At 41.3% G+C, this 22,832-nt stretch overlaps 1 protein-coding gene across 6 annotated transcripts in view; it reads right to left on the bottom strand.

Moving 5' to 3' along the window:
- The window catches only part of DLGAP1 (DLG associated protein 1), a 414,737-nt gene that overhangs the window by 14,712 nt on the left and 377,193 nt on the right, over nt 1-22,832 (bottom strand). For all 6 annotated transcript variants that reach the window (XM_039548527.1, XM_039548528.1, XM_039548526.1 and 3 more), the window contains 3 exons: nt 15,698-16,071; nt 12,371-12,462; nt 3,460-3,878 (listed from right to left, as the gene is read on the bottom strand). In XM_039548527.1, coding sequence (XP_039404461.1) covers nt 3,460-3,878; nt 12,371-12,462; nt 15,698-16,071 — 885 coding nt within the window. The remainder of the gene's footprint in view (nt 1-3,459; nt 3,879-12,370; nt 12,463-15,697; nt 16,072-22,832) is intronic.

Here is a 22,832-nt window from a genome sequence, read left to right as displayed (position 1 = left end):
CAAGGCCATAGGATTATGTTCCTGTGCCCACCGCTGCTGGGGAAAAAAGTGGTCAGAGATGTGCAGGGAGCCAGGTCTGATGCTGTGGATTTTGTGTGTAAATGGTGACAACAGAGGCCTGAGCCAAAACAACAACTGTAGTGAGGTCATCAACCAACAACTGTAGTGAGGCCCTGCCTATTTGAAATTTTGCAGGGGAGAGGTAGGAGGAGTAAGCAGATGGTTGAGGAAAAAACAGAAAAAGTCAACTGTTGATTTCACTTGAGGCCTGATCCAAAGTGTCAATCAATTCTCACAAGGTGTTTAGCCTCAGATGTGTAACATCTTTTTTTTTTTATGAGAGGCCTAGAGTTTGTAGCCAACCTCCCTGTAACTGCAAAATACACTGAAATCATATCAAGTATGTTAGCTTAAAGTGTGAGTGGTGTTCATCTGCCTGTCACACATGTTGCGGCTTTATCAGAAAATGATTTCAGCTAAAACCAGAATATACTATACAATAAATAATTCATGGCGGAAGGGAAGCCACATTTCTCTCTATATTGGCATTTCATCGTGCAGCCGCTGAACCACAGCTTGTTTTTATACAGAGCAGCAGACTCCATTTCCCAGCTAGAAACATTCAATCCCATCTGGTAGATTCATTCCCAGCTAGATAATACCCAACGTATCTATGTAACATACAAGCTACTGTCAAACAGCAGCGAGCCGTCTCCCCGAGACAGCTGTTCCGCACAAGGGCCGCATTGTCTGAGGGAAGCGCGGATCGTTTTACGTGGAGCGCCGGGGGGATGAGCCCTCTGTCAGCTGCCATGGCATCGAGAAAACCTCGCTCATCACACGTTCTCGTTATTTTGTTATCTGGCCAAACACATGCTGGGGATGTCAGGTTGGAAACAAAGGGTGCATTCCCTGCTCTGGTTATATTTCATTAGGGAAAGCAAAGCAAACACACCTCTTCTCCTCCTTTCCTCTCTCTCTTTAAAGTTTATAGATGTATGAAAAAGACGTTTTTCGGGGCAGGGTTTGTAACAACCAGGCTTTTGTTTCTGGCACTGCTGAGCGGGCAGAGCAGCCCCGGCCATATGCTTTTCCTTGGCACCAGGTAGAGTGGGACGTGCTGAGCTGCAGCAGAAAGCCCTGCGCAGCCTCTGTGGGAGGCATCTGACACGTGCCAGAGCAGCTGACAGCGTCACACTGGAATAAGTACTGCAACAGCGGCTACCAGACCCAGGTGACCCTTTTCCTCCTGCCATTTCCAGTGATCACAAGAAGTGCCAGGATAGATGCCATATGTGCTGTAAGGAGGCATTGGGAATAGCCAACCTAACCATTCCTTTATCTTCCCCATAACTGACTCCTCCACCTGATAGCTCATAGAGCCCTTTAAAACTGCCTCATATCAAAGACACCAAGACATTGAGAGAAAATTCTATGTAGATACACAGTTTCTGCATCTATCAGCCTCGTAAAATTCACTTCATGTTCTTTACCTACTACTTTATTTGTGCACCAACTACCTTGGTGCACAAATAAAATATTAATAGGTTTTTCCAGTATTATCAGTTCATAGAATGACAGAAGAGTTTGGGTTAGAGAGGACCTTTAAAAATCATCTAGTTTCAGCTCCACTGCCATGGGCAAGGATATCTTCCACCAGACCAGGTTGCTCAAAGCTCCATCCAACATGGCCTTGAACCCTTTCCTGGCATGGCACATCCACAACTTCCCTGGGCACCATCGTTCCAGTGCCTCACCACCCTCATCATAGAATATGTTTTCCTTATGACCAGTCCAAGCTGTTATGACAAAGAGAAAGCAATTGGGTTTTGTGGCTTTGACTTATAAAAGTTGTGTGTTTCCTATTTGTTATGTGCTCACACTTCTTTTTCAATCTAAAATCTCATAGTTTATGAGGTTTATGTATTTCTTCGTACTACAGAAACAACATAAACCCTTTTATTTGGATACAGGTTCAAAGAGACTTTTGAATGCATTGATGGTGTGAGGGGAAAAAAAAGATTCAAAAATTCTAGAATTTGAGCAATCTGGACCTGCTTTTAACATCAAAACTCCTATATTTTTTCTTCAGAAGAAACTGTTAGCCTATATATAACATAAATTTTGTAGAAATATAAAACCTTTACATATCTTAAAATTCAGGTTATCTTATACCTGCCATTAAAAATCAATTTCCAGTTGCTTGCAATTGTGTCTAACTGACTACCTAGATCATACCTCTTCATTCACTAAGTTGAATGGAAAGTTCCAGCAGAAACAGCTTACGCATTTCTAAGGATTTTTTTTTCCAGTGCTAATTTCTTTCCTTTCATGAATCAAAACCTTTACATTTCAAAATAATTCAAACACCTCTCTTCTTGAGAGGAAGGGTTAGAAATTTTTAAGAAGCAATTCTGAAGCTGAAGTCCTTGCTTTGGTAGAGACTAATTTGGGGATTGGAAAAATATTACTTGTATATCCAGGAAAATAGGTGTGCCTATATTGTAAAAAACTGAATTCTATATATGCAGCTGCTCCTTAGTGTTTCCCAGAAGCTCCCTTCTAAAATTTGAAACAGCTTCATTAGCAAGGATCATGCTCGCAAGCTCACAGATTTACCTCTGTCTAAAAGCTGACAGCTAGCAATAGTACTGTTCCTTGTAAGAGAAATAAATGGAAAAAACCCTTCAATTTTTACTGGGAGAAAAAATTGTGGACCAGGAAACACATGTTCAGCCCTTCTGCCCTAATTAGAGTGAACGGATAAGATGTGAGCAACTCAACCCTCAACCCTTCTGAGTAATGAAGGTTTATTAGACAGTCCCATTACCTTACAGGTGGGTTAATATTGCTGACAATGGTGACAACTGAGATGTAGTTTGCATGTGTGTGGTCTTTTATCACACAATATGAAGAGCTTGTTTTATTGGGACAATCAGAGACAAATGAGAACTGCAAGGGAGATGTAGGGAAGCTGGAGAGGGCAAGAGAGAGAGAGAGGACAACTTGGAAGCATAACTGAAATCTCTTTCAGTAGGGAGAAACATCTAAATACTCTTATGCCAATCACCATCTGAAAAGGCAACTGAAATATTAATTTAATTAAAAGGAACTACAATCTGTAAAACTATATTCAAAGGTTATGAGAAGTGATTTCAAGTAGAAGAGTTAAGAAACATTAATACTACAAGATCCCTAACCACACTCTCCTAATTATCCGTTGAACTATGCAATCCCAAAAGCTAATACCACTGGAGTTTCAGAAGTGCCGAGCATTTGCATTCCCTGCCAGCTTTAATAAGGATTATTATATACATACACATACAGTCCTTTTGAGAATCATGACTGTATCTTCATTAGCTAGGTAAGAAAGAGCACAATATAGAATTCACTGGAGTGAATTTGACCTATATTAAATCTGTCTTTGCAGTTGCAATATTACTGTGTGTGGTTACTTACTGTCCTCAGGTAAGTTGTTTTCACGTTCTTCTCTCTCCATCTGTTGGCACCAACCCTCCATACGGTCTCTCTCTGCCTGAAGTAGCTTCAGAAACCAGTGGCCGTCTCGTGGGCACACTGACCTTTGAACAGCTTCTAGAGGATCTTCAGTAATAGAGTCAATCCATGGGTCAGGAGGAGGTAAAATTGATGGATCAAAATCTGTCTCAAAGTCATCATCCACTGCACATGCATGGTAATGGTTTCCTGACCCTTGTATGCTAACAGTAGAGGTGCTTGCATCTCGGGAGAACTGTCTTGATATTTGTCCAGAACATGTATTGTCCTCTTGAGGGTCAATTATTTCAAAGTTCTCATGGAAATCCAGGTCTGCTTGCACAGCTGTTGTTACACTATTAGATCGTGTAAACCTGCGGAAGCTTTGGAGAGCACAAACAGAAAATATTTAGAAAATTTTTTCTAGGTAACACGGTATGGAAGGACTTACTAAGATTCTACCACTCTTCCTAAGACTGGCAGTCACAGCTCTCAGTGCTACATTCAGGTATTTTTTTTCTTGAAATGATCAGCATAAGCTTTTTTTCTCATTGCAAGCAAACAAACAAGCATCTCTCTTTTTCCATGCAAGCTCACTGTTTATTGAGACAAGGACCTCTAATTGTTGTGTGGTTTAACAAAGCCAGATGCCAGCCCAAGAAACAGCTAACAATGCCAGTAGCTCAGGATTTTAGTCTACTGATTAATGTAAAGTTAAAGGGGTCCAATTTTCAGAAGTGGTTTATCTTTTGATTTTTAAAATTCACACCCCTTTGAAGTTACACATCCAAACTCACAAGCCACATTTAAAAATCATACATGCGAAATCAATCAGATAGTAACAGCACTGAGTCTACCACATATGTAACATTGCACATCCCATTTATACAAAAAAAGTATTTTTAATTCAGAAAAGTATTTTTATTGCTTCTTCATAATTACTCTTCAAAATTATACATCTTCCATCTCTCACAATTTTAGCGCCCATTACCAGTGTCCAGACATTTTGTTTTTCACATTTAAACTTCAGTTTCAACCTGATCTTCTCTTTTTCACCAAAGCTAGTGTTCTGCCTCTGTCTGTTTTACCCTCACTGTGATGGCTGCTATCCTGTAGGTAGCTTCCTTTCACCTTGCAGAGTTCCCCTGTGTTGGGGCATCTTACGGCCGAGAACAACTCTGAGGGTGAAGGCAAGAGCAGGGGAGAGAGGAGGTTTGGGGGTTTGGGTTGGGGTAGGTTTTCTTTATGTAAACAGGACTTCAAATTCTGCAGTCCAAGGCACCTGAGGTGAAAAGGCTGACAGAGGAGGAGCACAGAGAAGTATAAGGAGTGAAAGACAACTAATGCTGTTGCAGGGGGTGGTAATTAGAACCCATTTGATCAGCAGTGAATTGTGGAGGGCGTAAGTGGAAAACAAGTGAGGCAGACAGCTGTCTTGCCCCATGATGAAAAAGAAGGTAGAACCATAAATTAATTAACATAGATGTTTCTTAAATTAGTAATATTTAAGGTTCAGAATTAACATAGTTTTTAACTGAATAGGGACAGATTCCCATCTCCTTACTAGTCTAGGATGTCTGTGCACTCATGCAGCTAGTAGTTAGTCTCCAATTTGTTCCCAATCTCACATCTACACTTGAAACTAGTGTTAGGACCCATTTCCCTGTGATATTTTGGCTGTTTTGCCCTTGTCAGTTCTGTTTTTAGCTTGAGCTCAAGCAGCAGTGAAAATGCTGAAAAGATGGTGAAGCGGGATGCTGGGCACCATTTCACTTCCTTTCGTTTATATTCCACCTTCCGCTGAAGAGCAATAGCCAGCTAGACAAGTACAACTAACAGCATAATTTCTTCAAGTATATTTAGTCTGCAGTTGGTGAGGGAGCAGATGGAAGGATGCTGGGGGAGAATTTAATGTCCTATATACCTGGTGCATCCACATAGCTCAGGAGGACTGCAGCAGACTTCAAGGAGAATTGTAATAGGTCCTGCTGATAGAGGAAATTAATGGCTGTTGATCTGGGGCTTTGAGAGGACTAGAGCAAAGCAAAACATGAGTTGAGAAAAGCCCTTCAATTAAAAAAAAAAAAATTTCCTCTGCAGAGGGAAGCTCAAATTAACTTCTCAGGCATACCCATCCCAGGAAAACTTTAATAATAGATTGTGTACACAAACATTTTAACATACTGCTTGTTGCTTGCAGTTTTTTTGAAACAGGCTTTGTTAAGTGATACAAAAGTCATGGTTGTGACACTAGTTGTGCATGATATGCACCAGCAAACTGAAAAATAAAGAATGAGCAGAATTCTTCAGCTTGGTAGTATTTATCCTTTGGGAAGCAGAGGAAAGCATTTTGTTACAGATTGATACAGCAGAAAAAGTTAGAAAGGGAGGACAAGAGTAGCTGGGGAGGTGGAATCACTTCCATAGGAGAAAACATTTAGAAAACAGATGGCTTATGAGGACTATGAGAGATCTATAAACTCCTGTCTAGGGGATGTTTCACCATTTCTCAGAGTGCAATAACGATGGGGAGGAAGGCAGCTTAGAAGTCTAAAGATCTACATCTAGTGAAAGGAAGTACTTCTTCACACAATGTGTAATTAAATGGCCACAGAATCTTGGAAAAACCAAAGGTAAAAATAGGTTCAAAGAGAACCTGATCAAATTTGCAGGAAGAGCCATTACACAGATGTTATATCGGCTTAGGAAGTCCCTGAACAGCAGAATACTAAATTGGGAATGTCTACTGGGAGAAGTAGTACTTAGTTCACACCCTTTATCCTTTACACACACTCCTTTACACTTTTCCTAAGTATCTGCTATGGGCCCCTGGCAGAGAAAAGCTCTTATACTACTATTAGTGATTAGAAAGACACTAACATTAGGCTGGCATTACAGTGGAAATCTATTTGTCCAATCCATGTTAGTTTTTTAGAAATTGCTTTAATTTGACCACCTTACAAATCCCTTATCTGCACTGAAGTGCATGCATGCACACACACACACACACACACACAGAACATGTGTGCCCACACAGGCATGCTGTCTGAGGATTTCTTTTTAGTTATTTAGTCAGGGTTCACTGAAAGCCAAGGCATTAGTACACAGTGTACTTTTCCACACCTTCCACAGCACTGGTGAGAAAAGCAAATGCCTTTGTCCAGGCTTGCTCTTCTCCATGTCCCTACCTGCATGTCACAGCCACCTTCTGCTTTCTTCAGTGCCCTAGACTCTGACAGTCTTCTGTTTCAGATGACCACTTGTATTTTCAGTTCACACCCTGGCTTTTCAGTGTACGCCAAAACCCAAATGTGAAAACATCAAAATCTACTTGACAGGAGGACGTATTGCTGGAGGCTCTACATTTCATGTCTTTCAGGAGTGTACTCTTACTGGGTGCAATATGAACTAATGCCACCAAAACCAGACTCTGCTTAACAAATGAAATAGAATGACCTACTTTTTTTGCCTTTGTTTAATCTATATAATAGTATGCTACAGGTTTGCTTGACAGTTTCTTGGCACTGGATTATGTAACTTATCTGTCTTCAAAAGAAAAACAACTTGGCAATAGAATATAGCATCAATTCAAAATTAAAAAAATATTTCCAAGGAAATGCATTTTGAATAAAATGGAAATACAGGAAGGCACTTACTATCTGCCTGCCTCCAACTCATCTATACAAAATGAGTAGATGATAATAGATGGTAATTTTAGTCTCTGACACAGCTTCCTCATTCACTTCCAGGATGTTTTACTCTTACAAAATACCATTTGTGTCCCACATGAGCGTTTTTTGCTTTGCTCTCAGTTAAAACTCCATACTAGAGGAGAGCTGTTGAAGCTAATGCCAAAGTTTTTGATACTTCTACCATATAAAACATTTACAAGGCATTCACATTCTACCTAAAAAAAAAAAGTTCAAAACAGAGGTTTGCTTCTTCTTCTGCTTTCAGGCTTGGCCCTTTTGTACTCAGCTGTGCCCTGCAGGCACAAGGTGTAATTACAGCTTCAGAGAATTGCTGCAGATATCTGGCCTAAGGTGCAGAAAGCCATGAAACCTCAGACTGGATAAACCAGTAAGGAGAACAACAGAACGATGTGTTTTGAACAATAGCACGGTCACTTGTTAGCATTCAGCTCTCAGCTTCTAAGTCTTCTTTTGCTTTCTCTTGCAAAACATGTTTAAAATTCAACTTAGATAACTTAATTCATTTCTAAAAAAACCCTCCAAACCCAAAACCCCAGAAAAGATCTAGATTTCAAGGCAACTGATGCATGGTCAATCTCACAGGCATTTAGGTTAAACTCAGCCTTTCTTTACCCACTGGCTGTCCTCCTTCTTTATGGTGGGCTTCTCTATTAAGGTTGCAGCTGCTGTCAGCAGAACAAAAAAAACTGCAGAAGGAGTTAGCAGATATGGTACTATGTCTTCTAATGGCAGAAACAATATTCCTGCCCCAACCCCATTCCTTACAGCAGCTCATCTTTGTTTGCCACACTGTTTTAAGCTGGTTGGTTTATTTGTTTTGTTGTTTTTTACCAACTCTTGGCCTTTGCATTGCAGAGCAGACATGCTGGCTGGAGCACTCGGCCTCCCTCCAGGGCTCGGTCTGGGGCAGGGAATCTATTGCCAACCAGCAGAGTGTGATCAGAAATTTATGGCCCCTTCTGCCAAGGCTAGGCCTGCAGCAGCCCACCAGCTGTCTGGGAGCCACCAGGGCTGTAAGGGTTTCCTTGGATCATGGGCAGCTGTAGCCATGGAAGGAGATTGGCCCTGCCAGAGCCAGGGCCTGCTTTGCCTTTTGTTGACCAGAGCAGCAGTTCCTCCACCAAACATGCACAGGGTGGGAGGAGGTGTGGGGAATGAGTTCCACCAGGCTGGGACTGGCCAGAGGAACTGGTCTGGGTTGCAAGGGACGTTTAAAGGTCACCTAGTCCAACCTCCCTGAAATGAGCAGGCATGTCTTCAACTACATCAGGTTGTTCCAAGCCACGTCCAGCCTGACTTTGAATGTTTCCAGGGGTGGGGCATCTATGACCTTCAGAATTTCTCACTGGAGTGGCTTCCACCATGGAGAACATACATAGCCAGAAAATGCTGCTGAGAAAAGCCATGCAAGTAGCTCATGGAATCACAGAATATTCTGAGTTGGAAGAGACCCACAAGGATCATCAAGTCCAACTCTTAGCCCTGCACAGAACATCCCCCAAGCATCACATCATGTGCTTCCTGCTTAGCTTACCCAAAATACAGACTTGAAAGTCTTAAAGAGTGCAGAGTTGAGAAGTTTGAGTTAGACTGTAGGATTGGCCTATTGGATAGGGAAGACACTAAAACCTGAGTATTTTTTGTTGGACAGTAAGTAACCAAACCCAAAACCCCACATGAATAAAACAGAAAAATATGGCTTTATATAGTAACAAAATCCAAAGGTGTGAGGGTTTTTTTCCTGGAAGAGACAGCACAGGATTTTTGTTTGATTGTTTGCTTTATGTTACCACATGGTTATTTCAAATTATTCCCCTTTATACTGTATCAAGAGGTGTGCTGTGGTAAGACATACTTTGTGTATCAAGATCTTGTGGTAAGACACACTTTTGTGTGTCAAGATATGGGGGCACTTTTCTCGGTGCCGCAGAAACCAGAAACCGGAGAAGGACCATCTGTCTACTGCAGTCTCCCATGGCAGTGTTCTTACTCCATTGTTTCAGTATTCAAAAATTCTTGTGATGGCAAATCAAGTACAATTACCAGCTGATAGTACACCTAGAACAATGAGCGTGGCAATTTTTGGGGTGACGGCGTAATAGGAGGAGATCTTGTGGCAGACAAGATAAATTGCAAGAGAGGCTAAAACTGATTACAAAGCTGTGGGACTGAAAATCCCTTGTTCACAAAGAATGCATGCTAATTGTTCTGGCAGAATATATTATTTCTTTTTTTTCTGCCTCAGTAGAACTGGTTGACTTCTAACAACTCAGTTATCTTCTGTAAGTGAGGAGGGTGGTCCCTTGAGGTCAAGAAGAAGTTACAGGTAGAGGGAAAGGACAAACAGAAATGGACAGAAATTGAAGTGCCCTGAGATTGCATGGATCAGTTTCATTAAGTACACATTTCAAAACTGCCCTGGAAGGAAAAGGGGAAGAACATCTTGGTTAGGGTTTTGTCAGCATCATGGGGAAGGTCAGGTGAGAGATAAAAGACTAACAGCAGTAAGATCATGAGGTTGAAAGAAATGCATATCAATTTCTCTCCAAGAGAATGACTGGACAGAGGTACTTTATAAATGTTAGAAATCACAGAGCTGCAGGTAGTGAATGGGTATGAAAAAGATTATTGAGAGCAGGCAGCATGAAGAACTGAGGATAAGATGAATACCAGCAATGCATCCAGTTGTTATGTGGTCAGGTAGCAGGAGGCACATTTATCCTTTGAGCAGTTCAAGAGGAGAAGGCAGACTGAGGCATTTGTCTTGGCAGGAGGCCCACGTCACAGAGAGTGAAGAGCCAATGAAAGGTCTGAGTTGAGATGGAAGACTGAAGAGAGAGAGCTGTCCTCTGAAGATGCTCTGTTTTTGAATTACTTAGATCAAGAAATGGAGGCAAAATGTTTTGCTTACTTGGTGCAAACAGAGAAGCAGGAATATTTAAAAGGACATGAGGAGGTAAGACTCCCAAGAGTGAGAATGACAATCGCATGAGGTGAGGGAAAGGGGAAGGAAAGAGCAGGAAGCCAAGAAGAGGACTGAAAGTTGTGGTAGGCTTTTGGTGCATCAGGCAAAGAGCTTTCTTGTTTTGTAACAGAGTACTTAATAGCTTCAACTGTCAAGGAAACATGATCAATTTACTGTATTTATCCTTTCTGCTGTGTCCTTCTTCTCATTTTATATTTATTTAGTATTTCTGAAGTCTGGAATATTTTTAAAAACATTAACTTCTCAAAGATTCAGGTAAAAAGGGCTTTTCTTAGTCTTTGCAGATGTTATGGTGCAGGGGCAGTGAAGAATGTACTGTATTTACAATTCTATTCCTGTAACAGATAATCAATACATTGTGCTCTGCTGTGTTAGGGAAAAAAAAAAAAAAAGAGTGTGAGTGCCCAACTGTGATGATAAGCCCTTTGTGTCTTGAGTGCACTGATTTTCTAAGGACTAGGGGCTGTCCTTTATCAGCCAGTTTACTTCTGAAAGTCCATGATAGATTGCTGCTTGCTCGTCTGCTCCAAACAGCAGCAACCTCAACTTTATCAGCAAGGAAACCCCCAAACACAGCTGTCAGTAAGTAATGCAGAAATATTGCTTGCTCAGGGCAGACTCTCACAGGCAAATCTTACCTTTTTCTCTGGAGCAATAAAAACTGCAGTAGAAAGAGGACTTTGGAAGTAAGATATTTACAAACAGCCATTTCTTCCTTTCTTTGCGGGGAGGGTTGGGCTTTTGGGGTAGTTATTTCCTTTGTGCTCAGGCTGAAGTGAAATGATCCTTCAGCATCTATTCTAATGTGCTCATTTATCTACTGCTGGAAGAGTTGTGGGTAAATGGGGCTAAGGTCTAACACATAAAGAAATGTCTGCCAGCGAGAGATGTTTTAGCAGGTTAATGAGGCACTTGGTAACAGCCTAGCAGGGTCATTGCAAAATCACATTTCTTTTTTCTGAAATCACTTTAGCCTTTCAAAACCACAGGAAAATGCTCTGCTACTTTACAGGCAGATTTGGTTGAATCGAAAATGGTGTAGATAACATGCTATTTTTGAGTATTTTTATCACAAGTAGGAAAAAACTGGTGTGAAAATGGACATCTCCACTGGCTCTTGCAGTCAGCAGGCCAGAGAAGGAGAGAGGGCCTGAATTTTGTCAGCTCAGATTTGCTGCACCCAGGTTTTCTCTGGAGAGATTGCATGGATAACTTCTCCCTCACTAACAAGTCCTACTGCACCAAAGCTTTGCCTGTGACACAGGAGGGTACTGAGAGTTATCAAGAAAGTGGCTCCGGCATCCAAAAGTCACACTGTGCCCAAGCGGCCTGAGAAAAGAGAATAAAGACTTGGGTGGGTACTTGGAGTCACAGCAACACTGGGCAGGCCGGCACTCTCAGAGGCAAGGGGAGAGTCTGGCTTTTCTTCAGCCACTGAATCCAGTTTTGGGAAGGAAGTTAAGATTTGCAGTTGTGGTCAAGCACTCAAAAATTTTATGTGCCTCCCAAGTGCTACGCACAGTTATGCTGCCCTGCAATGTAACTGCAAATTTGTCATCAGAAAAAACCATGAGCCGTAAAGACAGCTGCTCTAGTTTATTTTTTCTTTTAAATTTTTTTTTCTTGAAGTATATTTGTTTTCTAATTCAGGGTATACTGCAGATTGTAGGGAGAACAGAGTTTTACAGGCTTGCTTTGTAATCTCAACAATTTTCTGCAAGGAAGCAATTGTAATGAAGAGATGTCTGGGTGAGATACCTGAGTAAAAGCATTCAGTTCGGCTCTGCCAGTGCTCTGTCACATGTGGCTGAAATTATTCTGCTGAAATACAAGGTAAACTTTTCCTCATCAGTTCTATGCTGCTTCAGCCATCCCGAGACTAATACTCCAGCTGCAACACTGTTTAGGTAGATTTTCTGGGGGAAAAGAGATTACCTGTAATATATTAGCCCTCAAAATATGTGGCACTTCTCTTCCATTTCTCTCACTGGTCCTGAAAAATCTTCTCTGAAAAAAAGAACTACAACATTTGCAAGACTCAGCTTTTCAGCTGGGTGATCTAACAGTTCATCCAGGAAGCAGGTTTATGTGGTCATGTGTGCAGGAACTAGGGCTCTTAAAAATTAGTTGCGGCATAATTATTTACTTAAGAAAAACAGGATTAACTTTTACTCACCACTTCTCCTCCTCTACTTGCACTCCAATGGACTGGAACTTACTGGTTACTTTATTGTCACCTGGTATGGTAGATTCTTCAGCACCATCAACCTTAAAAAACCCAAAACACGACAGGTAATTAGAATGTATTTTAGCAGAGATATCACCCAGCTACTTGCAGTTTCTGTGCTCCTTAACTACTAAGTGTCTGCACATAGAGCTTGTACCATGAGTTCCTTCATCTAGTCAGATAGTTTGTCTGTGGTGTGTCAATTTCTGATGTTATTAGTGAATATTCATTATTCTTGCTAATCTGTAAAGCATTTCTGGAAAGACAATATTCAGCCTGCAACATTTTGGATTGGATTTTATCCAGTATTTTATGGAGGCTGGATGCTCACATTTGTCAGAGCACATCTCAGCAGCTGTAACTTCAGGTACTGTGCTCCACCATTTGTTTGATTTTACCTTCTATCTGTATGTGCATGTATATGTGAATTCATGTCAGAATTATGTGTTTATTTTGTTTAAATGTTAGTGTCTCAAATCAGAGCACTGCAGAGATAAGATTTAAAGAAAGCAGATAAGAGTCTTAGATGCATTTTCTTTACTGCTTCATCACACACACAGGTGGTCCCCAGGAGTGATTATACCACATCTCCATGAGATTTGTACCAGTGGTATAAAGTTAAAATTTAACTTTAAATTTAAGGTGTGTCTTTGAGCAAAATCACAATATTGTGGGTCCAATCAGTGTAGTTTTTAATTCCCAATGCTATATATAACATGGACAGTCATACAAGAAAAACATTTTCCAGCAGACAGAATTTTTGGGCAATAGCAGTGTCATGAAGTGACCCGTAAACTCAAACTGCCCATGGGTGTGCAAAATCTCCAGCTGTAGTTGGTGGCTATTCCACCAGCAACTTCTTGCTGAGAGCCACTTGACCAGCCTATGCAGGAAAAGCGCTCAATGAGGAATGGGAGTTACTGAAGTTGTTCTGTGTGGTGAGGTACTTCCCTGATACTGAGGGTTCTGGGGAAATAAACACGCCTTAAATCCCATAACTGACAGAGTGAAGCAACCTTTTGATGGAAGGGCTTTTCTTTGCTTAACTTTCCTTGTTTGCTCAGCAGATCTACAGCAAAGGCTTGCAGTGTCCTGAGAGTGACTGAGGGGATTGTAGAAGGCACACTAGGTTCATCAGAAGTGCACACTAGGTTTATTTGACAGAGGAGAAAGAAAACGAAGAATATGCCCGTGGCTAATACAGCTTGCCCTGCTCTACAGAGATGGGTCAAACTATCATTAAGGTGTATACTCAGTCTGAGTTCAGACTAAGCCTGAACTAAGCTCCCCTTATTCTGTGGAGAGAGACTGACTCTATACTGCCAGTCAGAGGACTGACAGTGTACCTACCTCCTTTAGGGCAGTTGTTTGTAAGAGAAGCAATTTCTGGCATCGACAGCTATCTTAAGGTATTTCTACTCCCACACTACCCCTTCAGCTGTACTAGCATGACTGCTTGTGCAACGATGCTGCAAAATGGATCAGACAGCAGACTAGTCAAGTAGTTTTCTTTTATCTGTGAAGCCTGTCTGACTCTAAAAATCTCATTGATGTGCACAGCTGTGAGGGTGGCACCATGCACAGGCAGGAATCCTGTAAGGCTGTATCACTGCTGAAGGTTTCACTTCATGGCATCCCAGCTTCAGGCATCTCCATTAGTTTGTGCACAAACCCCGCCTTGGCAGACCCTCATGTACCATCCCCAGCTTTCATGATTATTTCATGTGATTTATATTGGTCATCTGCAAACTTCAAAGTTTAAGAGGGAGATTGTCAAAGGCTTGAAGAGCATTTGGAGCTCTATTTTCCTCAGATCTCAGGAAACTGAGGCCTCTATACCTTTCTAAAGCAGCATTTGTTACTTGCAACACTACCTTAAGAAGAGATAGCAGGGAGATGGTCTCTCAAGAACCAGGATTCACATTACCGTTGTTCATTTTGGCTTCTGCAAACATGGAAATTATTGCCTTGCACCCATTATCTTTGTCTGCTAAGGGATGTCAGTTTCTTTGATTGCTGAAATAAGGGGTTACAATAATAAAATGACACCTTAGGCTTGGCTGGGAATGGGAATAAGTAACAGAGGAGCTTTCCTCTGTCCCTGTCCCACCTGGATCTTGCTCCTGCATTTAATACTGAACATCAGCCCTTCTTTGAGAACATACCCAAAACAAACAGCTGTGAAGCAGTAGAAGTCTACAACAAAGGCAGTGAACTGAACCCACAGGCAATAGTTATTATTGCCATTCCAAGATGAAGTGAGAGAAAAGTCTCAGCTTCTCCAGCAGCTGAGAAGGGATGGCATACTTCAGCACAGAACCTCTCATCTATCTCGTCAGGCTGATACAGAGATTTCAGGGTAAATTCTTAGGCTTTACTAATCAGATAAGCCTGTCCAGGCACACAGTGCTGTGCTTACGACCACCTTCTGCAAGAAAAAAAAATCGTGTCTTCTTGTGAAGGCCGATAAGCTGTGGATTGCTATTCTATTTGTTTGGGATTCATCTCCTGTCAAAAACCTGTGTGGATTCTCAGTTGATTTTAAGTTCAAGTACTTTGTTTCAAAAGCTAATCCTGCAAGCAGATAGTTGGGAGTCCTATGCACAGCATTTTTTTTGGGGGGGGGGGGGTAGGTGGGTGGGAAAGATTAATTAAGACAGCAGATTATATGGGTCTCATTTATTTACTCTTGTCCTTCTGTAAAACGAAATGAACTTTGGCAGGGTTAGTTTTCTTGTTTCATTCCACTAGAGGTAACAAAATGTAATTCTCTTTAACAAGGGCAAATCAGAAGGAACTTATCTTCTGCTCTTGAGGCTGAGATAGAAACAATGCTGCCTCATTCAAGTGGCTACCAGTCATTATGAAATGCATGAATAAGCAGCGACAATTAATTCAGTGCGGCTGGATGAAAATATTTTTTTGGTGATAGTGTAATGTAAATCATTGTTTTACACATTCCCTTTCAATGATTTAATTCATGCCTTTCTGACCCCCACTGTGGTATGATTCATAGATTAGTGCTCATGTGTGTAATTTAACAGAGCTGAATAACGAGCAGCACGGAGACTCAAACAAATCCTTGCATCTGATGTATTTGTGATAAATTAGGAAAACATCATTAGTACCGTGCAGAATGATTATGCTGATGCAAGTTCTACATAGGTACCTGTCAGGACAAGAAGAGAAATACACAAAACATTGTATAATGAGCAGTAAAACAGATGTAGAAATCCAAAGCAATGGCAGGCATATAATCCATATCATGTACTGTACCTGTATTCCAATAGATAAGCATCTGTTTTTCTTGAAGTGATCCTTCTTCCTATCTTCTACTGCAACAGTGGCAATGGTTGTGGTGGTGGTGACAGTGGCAGTATTGTTCCCTACATGTTGGCTTGCAGGGCCATGGATCTGCGCATTGGCAGCTTCAATAGCAGCTGTCAGTGCCTTCATACTGTCCAGGCTTTCTGTGGAGTTGCTAAGTCCAGACTGACTGATGATATCTCCCCTCTGTCCATGCCCATCCATGTATGCATCTTGGGCAGACTCCGTGCTGCTCTGGGCTGTGATGGAAATAAATGGTTTGGTGGTAGTTCTCGGTGGGACTGGAGGTGGTGTCTTCTTGTAGGTGGTAATGCAGGATGACACTGGAAAAAAACATAGGAGAGTTCTTGTTTTATTGATGCTGCAGGGAGAATGGATGCAAATGTGATATCAAAGCATCAGTAAGCATGGACAGAGCAGAGGAGAGGAGGAGGCTGTTGGCCAAAGAGCCCCCAAGAGCTTCAATCTAAGAGCCATAGAAATTCCTTTCCTGTCAGTGTCTTCTATTCCTCCTACCTGAGTGGCAGAATTGCCAGTAGGGCAAATAGGGGGAGAAAATATCTATTTGCTAAGTTCTTCCTTAAGTCTTTTTAGGTTTGTTTTCCTCAGTATATTTTCTACTAACTGTTCTAAGTCCCATGGGAACAAGTCCTTCCACCAAAACATTTGTTCTGCTTATGGCTCCCAAACAAGATTCATGAGGATGATAAGTCTCCAGCCACTTATCCTTGCTAAATTGTACTTCAAGCAGTTTTATTGCAATTGTTTTGTCCCTCTACCCTGTCCTACTATATGCAGAATTTCACACTACATTTTTCTAATGAGAGAGAGATTCCCAAACCATCTGTTATCAAAGTCTGTTAACACTCACCATGCTTGGACTTGTGTATTTCTTTCTATAAAATGTCTCACTTGTTGCACAGACTTCTAACATACTTTGAAATGCTTTCTAAGTTGCTGAGGACATATTTAAAAGAACATTTTGCCATTTCTCACCATAAATAGAGCATAATTTCTCACCATAAATATAACATTAGTTCTGGAAAAAAAATCACTTGATTTTACACACAGGGTGTTAGTGTCAATGAAGTCAATAGCTAAAACCTGTCAGTCAGTGGGAAAGTGTAAGTATAAATGTTTGCAATAACAAAGACTTTAACAAAAGTTCATATTTTGAAGGCCATGCTCCCTTTGTAAGTGCCGCTATATGGAGTTAGAAGCTCAGCTTTAGGTTCCCAGGTTAAAACTATTGTTCTGTATACACAGAATTACATACACAAAGCACTAAATGGAGATAAAAACATCTTCCTTTAAGGGTTAGTTGGCAGCTCTGCATTACTGAAGTCCTGGAATGCTTTCAAGGGAGGAAAGAAAGTCCATTAAAAACAAAAAACAACCATGATATGCTCTATTTTTTAACAAAATAAATGCAGGCATGAACCTGTGCAAAGTTCAGACACAAACTTGTTAACATAAGTTCTTATTAACAGTAATCATATGGCAAGAAATGATTCATAAGATCATTTTAATTGGCAGACGTCTATGCCACCCACATAAAAGGTAACTCTACTACAGCTGTTCTGCTCTCTGTTTGCACTGTATCTGCTTGCTGAGCCAGAAGCCATTATGGTATTAATTTGACTAGCTCACATCCATATGCCTCATATCTCCCCATAGCTGTAGTAATAGCTACGTTGTAAAAGGTGTTTCCAGGGCATGAAATCACACGGGATTTTTTTAAAGGATTCTAGTATAAGTTTCTGATAACGTGTCTGAACCCATGTTAAACACGTTTCTGAATGCTAATGGAAAAAAGAGTGTTTCAGGTAGTGAGGGTTTTGAAACTATGATTCACTTCTGAAGAATCAAACAGAAACCACGGCATCTCTGAGAGAAGAGATGGCTAAAAATGGACTTGTCAAATTTTAACTCTGGGGAAGTGAATAGTTAATAGGGGTTAAAGGTGTTTTATAAAGTGCTCATGACAAGATCTATATCTGGAACTAACAGGGTGACAGTTTTACAAAGGGGATTATGAATGTCGTGCTGTTCTTCATTGGTTTTGATGCTGTCAAAAAGCATTTGTTGTGACGGCACATACAGGTAAAGCAGCTGCTGTTGCTGCAGCACAATCATGGACTCCAGGACTCATGGAGAATTGTGGAGGCTGCTGCTTGGGTCAGGATACCCCAGAAACACCCCAGGTGGTTCATGGTCTGGAGAATGTTCTCCGAGTTGTGGAAATGCAAACTGAAATTCAGCACAGAAGAATTCAAAGCACACACACACGAATATATCCAGGTAACCCTTTGGGAAAAAAAGGTGCCAAACTTGTCTAATAGAGGTTCGTGAGCAACGCTACTTTGGAATTCAGCAAAGTAGAAATTGCACCATTCAAAATATGCTAGGCAAGGTCACTGTGGAACTTCTGGGGACATGCCAGCACCTTCAGTCCATCCCAGCACGGCACATAAGCATCATTTTTCTTACATAGCAGAGAGGGAAATGATAATGAAACACACTTGAAAAGGGGTCTTTGGTAGGAGGGAGAGCATCAGAACCAAAGAGCAAGCCTTAACAAGACAGGTCCCCACATCACTGGGCATCCCCCACTAGAAAGAAAGCCAATAGCAACTGTCTGTTGACAGCTACCATGCTCTCTGGACACAGCAATACAAATACAGAATTGCCTGATTAAGTTGTCTTTCATTCTGTTGGTAAATGTACTCAATGAGGAGTATAATCCACACTGCAGTGAAAGATGTTTGCACTCAGCTAATTAGATCTGAAGTTATTCTTAAGAGGGGGAGAGAATTGACAAGTCATACGGTGAAATTGTAAAGAGAAATAGCAAAACGTTCTTTTAGCAAGTCAAAACAAATCCTCGGTTTCCTGGAGTCACGCAGCACATACTGTACAGCTCCAGAGAAGCAGAGTGTGCAAGTCATAAAAGAACCCCAGGCACTTCATTACTGGAAATGATGTAAGCTCCTGCCGCTCCCCTGCAGAAACACAACAAAACAAAGCCGCGGCCGCCGCCGCTGTCGGAGGCAGCTGCTCTCAATGTCGGGGCTGGCCGAGCCCTCCGAGCCGCTGAGGCACAACAATGAAAGGCATTCGGTGCAGCAGTTCTTCTCCGTGTGCTCTCAAGTACCTGGCAGCTTGTGTCGGGGCAACCTGAAGGATCTGCGGCTGTTTAAGTGGCCACGGTATTTTGAATGCTAAGCTGCTCGAAAAAGGAAACGAGTCCTCCCCCCAAAAATTGTCAACCCCCTGGCGCTCTTCTTGTCCAGCCAGGAGAGCCTGAGCCTTCAGTCGGTGCAGGGAGAGCACATCCATGCCGCGTTTTGCCCCTGCGGGCAGAGGAGGAAACTCATCTCTCCAGCTTTCCTGCAGCACAGACTGCCCGGCAGGAGGACTCAGAGGGAGACGACTACAGGATCACAGGACACGTGAAAAATTTGGAGAAATCCTCACTTCACACACAGGGAACTTTCAAGGGGTTTTGCACATGAAAGCTAGTTTAATTCACATAAGGAAGTGAATTTAAAGGGCTGTGTAATTTCCCTGATAAATATGTTCTTGGACATAGATCAAGGAGTGAAGTTCTGTACGGAAACTGATCAGACTGGAGAGTCAAGTCAAAGTAGTCTCGTGAATCATTAAAATTGTTTAGATACGGAGTTAATCAGAAAGATCTTTTTCTGAATAGTGAAAGTGCCTAAGAACACTCAGTTTGACATAACACAGACTAGTTTCCACAGTATTCTCCAGAGAGCACATGCTGCTGAAGCAGGTACACATTCCTCTCCTAGGGCATATGCAAGGTTTAATCCAGAAACTAGTTAAGTCATGCACAAGAGTCCTCAGACAGCCAAAGCACTTCGAATAAGTCTCACTGTTTCCAGTAAATCAGTCCTCCAATTTATGCTCTCCTTTTCCTTTTGATCTTTACCCTATTTCTGTGGACTGCCTTCAGGTTACAGTTTAATCCCAAATACCTAGTGAAAAAAACCACTTTCTCCAGATTAATTAAAAAAAAAAACAACCAAAAAAACCCCTATGGTTTTTGTCTTCCTAGCCAGTATTTCCAAACAACTAGCTCATGAGACAGGAATTTGGAACAGGGAGTGTCAACCACCCAGTTCAGAAGGAAGTCTAATGATAAAAAAAAAATAATCCCAGATTGCATAATAATAAAGGCTTGAATTTGAATGTTTCATTGTAAGAGTACTTCAGTTGTTTAAACATGCTCACTAGGGGAGATGAGCCCTCGGGAACAAACATCAGCATGCAAACACAAATTTTTAACTGAGTGAATGGGTGCTCAGGAGAACCCCAAGGCAGATTAGTATTTGTGAAGGGATCAAATTCATGTGGTGCTTTGAACAGTTTAAGTGATGAGACACATCAGTAATATCTTTCTAACTTGGCAGTCCCACATAAACTTGGTTAAGAAGATTAAATGAATGTGCAAATTTAAAATTAAGTAACATAATAGCATTTCTTCTGAGAAGAAGCATGAACTCCACAGTTTGAAAGGACCAACAAAGGACACAACTTTCTCAGCACAAGAAAGATGTGGACCTGTTGGAGAGGGCCATGAAGATGATCAGTTGGTTGAAGCACTTCTCCTGTGAAGACAGGCTCAGAGAGCTGGGGTTGTTTAGCCTGGAGAAGGCTCCAGGAAGGTCTCACTGTGGCCTTCCAGTATCTTAAGGGGCCTTATAAGAAGAAGGGAGAAGGACTTTTTGTATGGGCAGATAGTAATGGGACAAAGGGCAGTGGTTTTAAACTGAAAGAGGGCAAGGTTAAATTAGATGCTAAGAAGAAATTTACTCAAAGGGTGGTGAGGCACTGGAGGTTGCCCAGAGAAGCTGTGGATGCACCATCCCTGGAAGTGCTCAAGGACAGGCTGGATGGGGCCCTGAGTTAACTGGTCTAGTGGGTGGTATCCCTGCCCATGGCAGGGGGCTTGGAATGAGATGATCTTTAAGATTGCTTTCAACCCAAACCATTCTAGGAGTCTATGATTCTAACTTGTACACAAGTATTAGGATAAAAAGCAGGAATTCTGCCATGCTGCACAGATGGACCTCAGTCTTCTGATTTACTGTCTGTTATATGGGTGTGTTAGCAGTGGTGCCCTTGCACCTCACACAAGTGCCACACAAAACACGGATTTAGGCAGGTATCAGCAGACCTCAGTTTCAGTACTGCAGCCCCTGAGTTTAGAGGTGCAGTGCTTGATTTGGCTTGTTAGACTCAAATCATACAGTTATTTGCTTATCTTTTTGAGATTTGGGGGGAATGCTTGAAAGTAGGGTTTCAGATCCTGTATTGTTATTTTTACATGCAAAAAATTGGTATGAAAACAGGGTATGCATTATCTTAATAAAAAACTAAGCAGATGGCTTCGGAGAATGTAGAAATTTACTATTACAAAACTGAAGCAAAGATTTTTATAAGAAGTTTTAAACTGCCCGAGGGAATAATACCACAGTGAGTTATGGATGTCATTATCCCAAATGAGAACTACTGAAATCTAGATACCACACCATCAGGAATTCTGCCAAGGCCATGCTTTTTCCAGACCTCCCTCACCGCCAAGCTGATAACTTATTTGAAGAAAGCCTAAGCTTCACTGGCTTAGGAAACAGGCAAAAGATAAAACTAAAATCCCGCAGAAATTTATACAAAGTATTTAAACTATTTTTACGGCACGAAATAGCACCACAGATTTAATATCCCACATACTCGGTGGTTTAAAGCCATTGCTGGTGACCTTTTCATAAATCTGGACATTTTTGTTTGCAAGTAGGGTGCCTCCAGCTTCCCAGCTGGATACAGTGAAGGATCTCCTGAAGGTGAGACTAAATATGGCTCATCCTGCATCTCAGATGAATTGAGTTGGAAAATCTGCATGTGCATACCCAGTGGATGACAGGTGAATATTTCTCCAGCAGATTTTTTTTTCTCCTTTTAATTTCTTCTGCTGGAAGCTGCTGATGCCAGTCAGAAGCTTAATTGCTATCCCAGGGAAGCTGAATTATTGTGCAGAGAACAGGTGAGACAGCCAAAGGTGTCTGCTAAATGCAGTTTATCACTAGGATATTATCACAAATTATGGATGCACAGACAAAATCCAGGACATGTAGGCTTCCTAGGAGACTCACTTCATTCCTTGCACTACACAGCTGCTGTTGAACTTCTCTGTCTACAGAAATGACCAGTACATTAACAGCACAGAACTTAAGCGATTCAACTCCTGTGGCCCAAAAGTCAGGAGTCTATAAACAGCTGAATCTCTGGAAAAAAGATTTCACATTAACTGAAAGTTATTACCCAGAGTGGATCACTGATGGCTTATAATACTTAACTCCCAAAACTTGTGAACTTTGCTGGTGTCAAGCAATTAGCACTTGGCTCTATCTATAGCTATATGCACACAGGTATCATATATACCTGCTCAAGTTCAGTCAGGCTGAGAGAAGTCATAAGAGAAACTGTTTTGGCCTTCCCCTAAACTTTGACTACCAACAAAGCATCTGGAAAAACACCCCTAAGATCTGCAAGGATAAGGATGTGAGCCTGTTCAGGACAGATTCTCTCCTACATGCTTTAGTACAGTCATGGTAGAAGGTCTCTGACAGAATATCAACCTCTACATGCAGTGAAACATGCTGAAGGAAAAGAAAAAAGAAAAGCAGTACAGCAGAATGGTCTTTTTTTAGTTAGCTTGTGAATTATTTACCATCTCTTTTCACATGTACAGCATTTTTTTCTGAGAAAATTGGGGAAACGATGCTTGATCTGTTGCTTAAACTAAGTCTTGCAAACCATTCAAATGCTTTTTGCACTTTATCAAAACTCTATTTCCCCCCATATTGGAGCAGTAATGGAAAACATGAAACATTATAATTTTAGATAAAAATAGGGTACTTAAAAGTATTTTATGTTTCAGAACTTATATGTCATAAAAATCACCATGGTTAGAAATTAATAAGCTTTCTGAATATCAGTACTTTAATTTTGTAAAAGGCATTTATGGAAAACAAAAGAAATGTTGTGATATATGGTAGTT

The sequence above is a fragment of the Corvus cornix genome, chromosome 2, assembly GCF_000738735.6.
Source record: "Corvus cornix cornix isolate S_Up_H32 chromosome 2, ASM73873v5, whole genome shotgun sequence".
NCBI lineage: Eukaryota > Metazoa > Chordata > Aves > Passeriformes > Corvidae > Corvus > Corvus cornix.
Note: the sequence above shows the minus strand (reverse complement) of the source record. Positions and strands in the feature narration are given on the sequence as shown.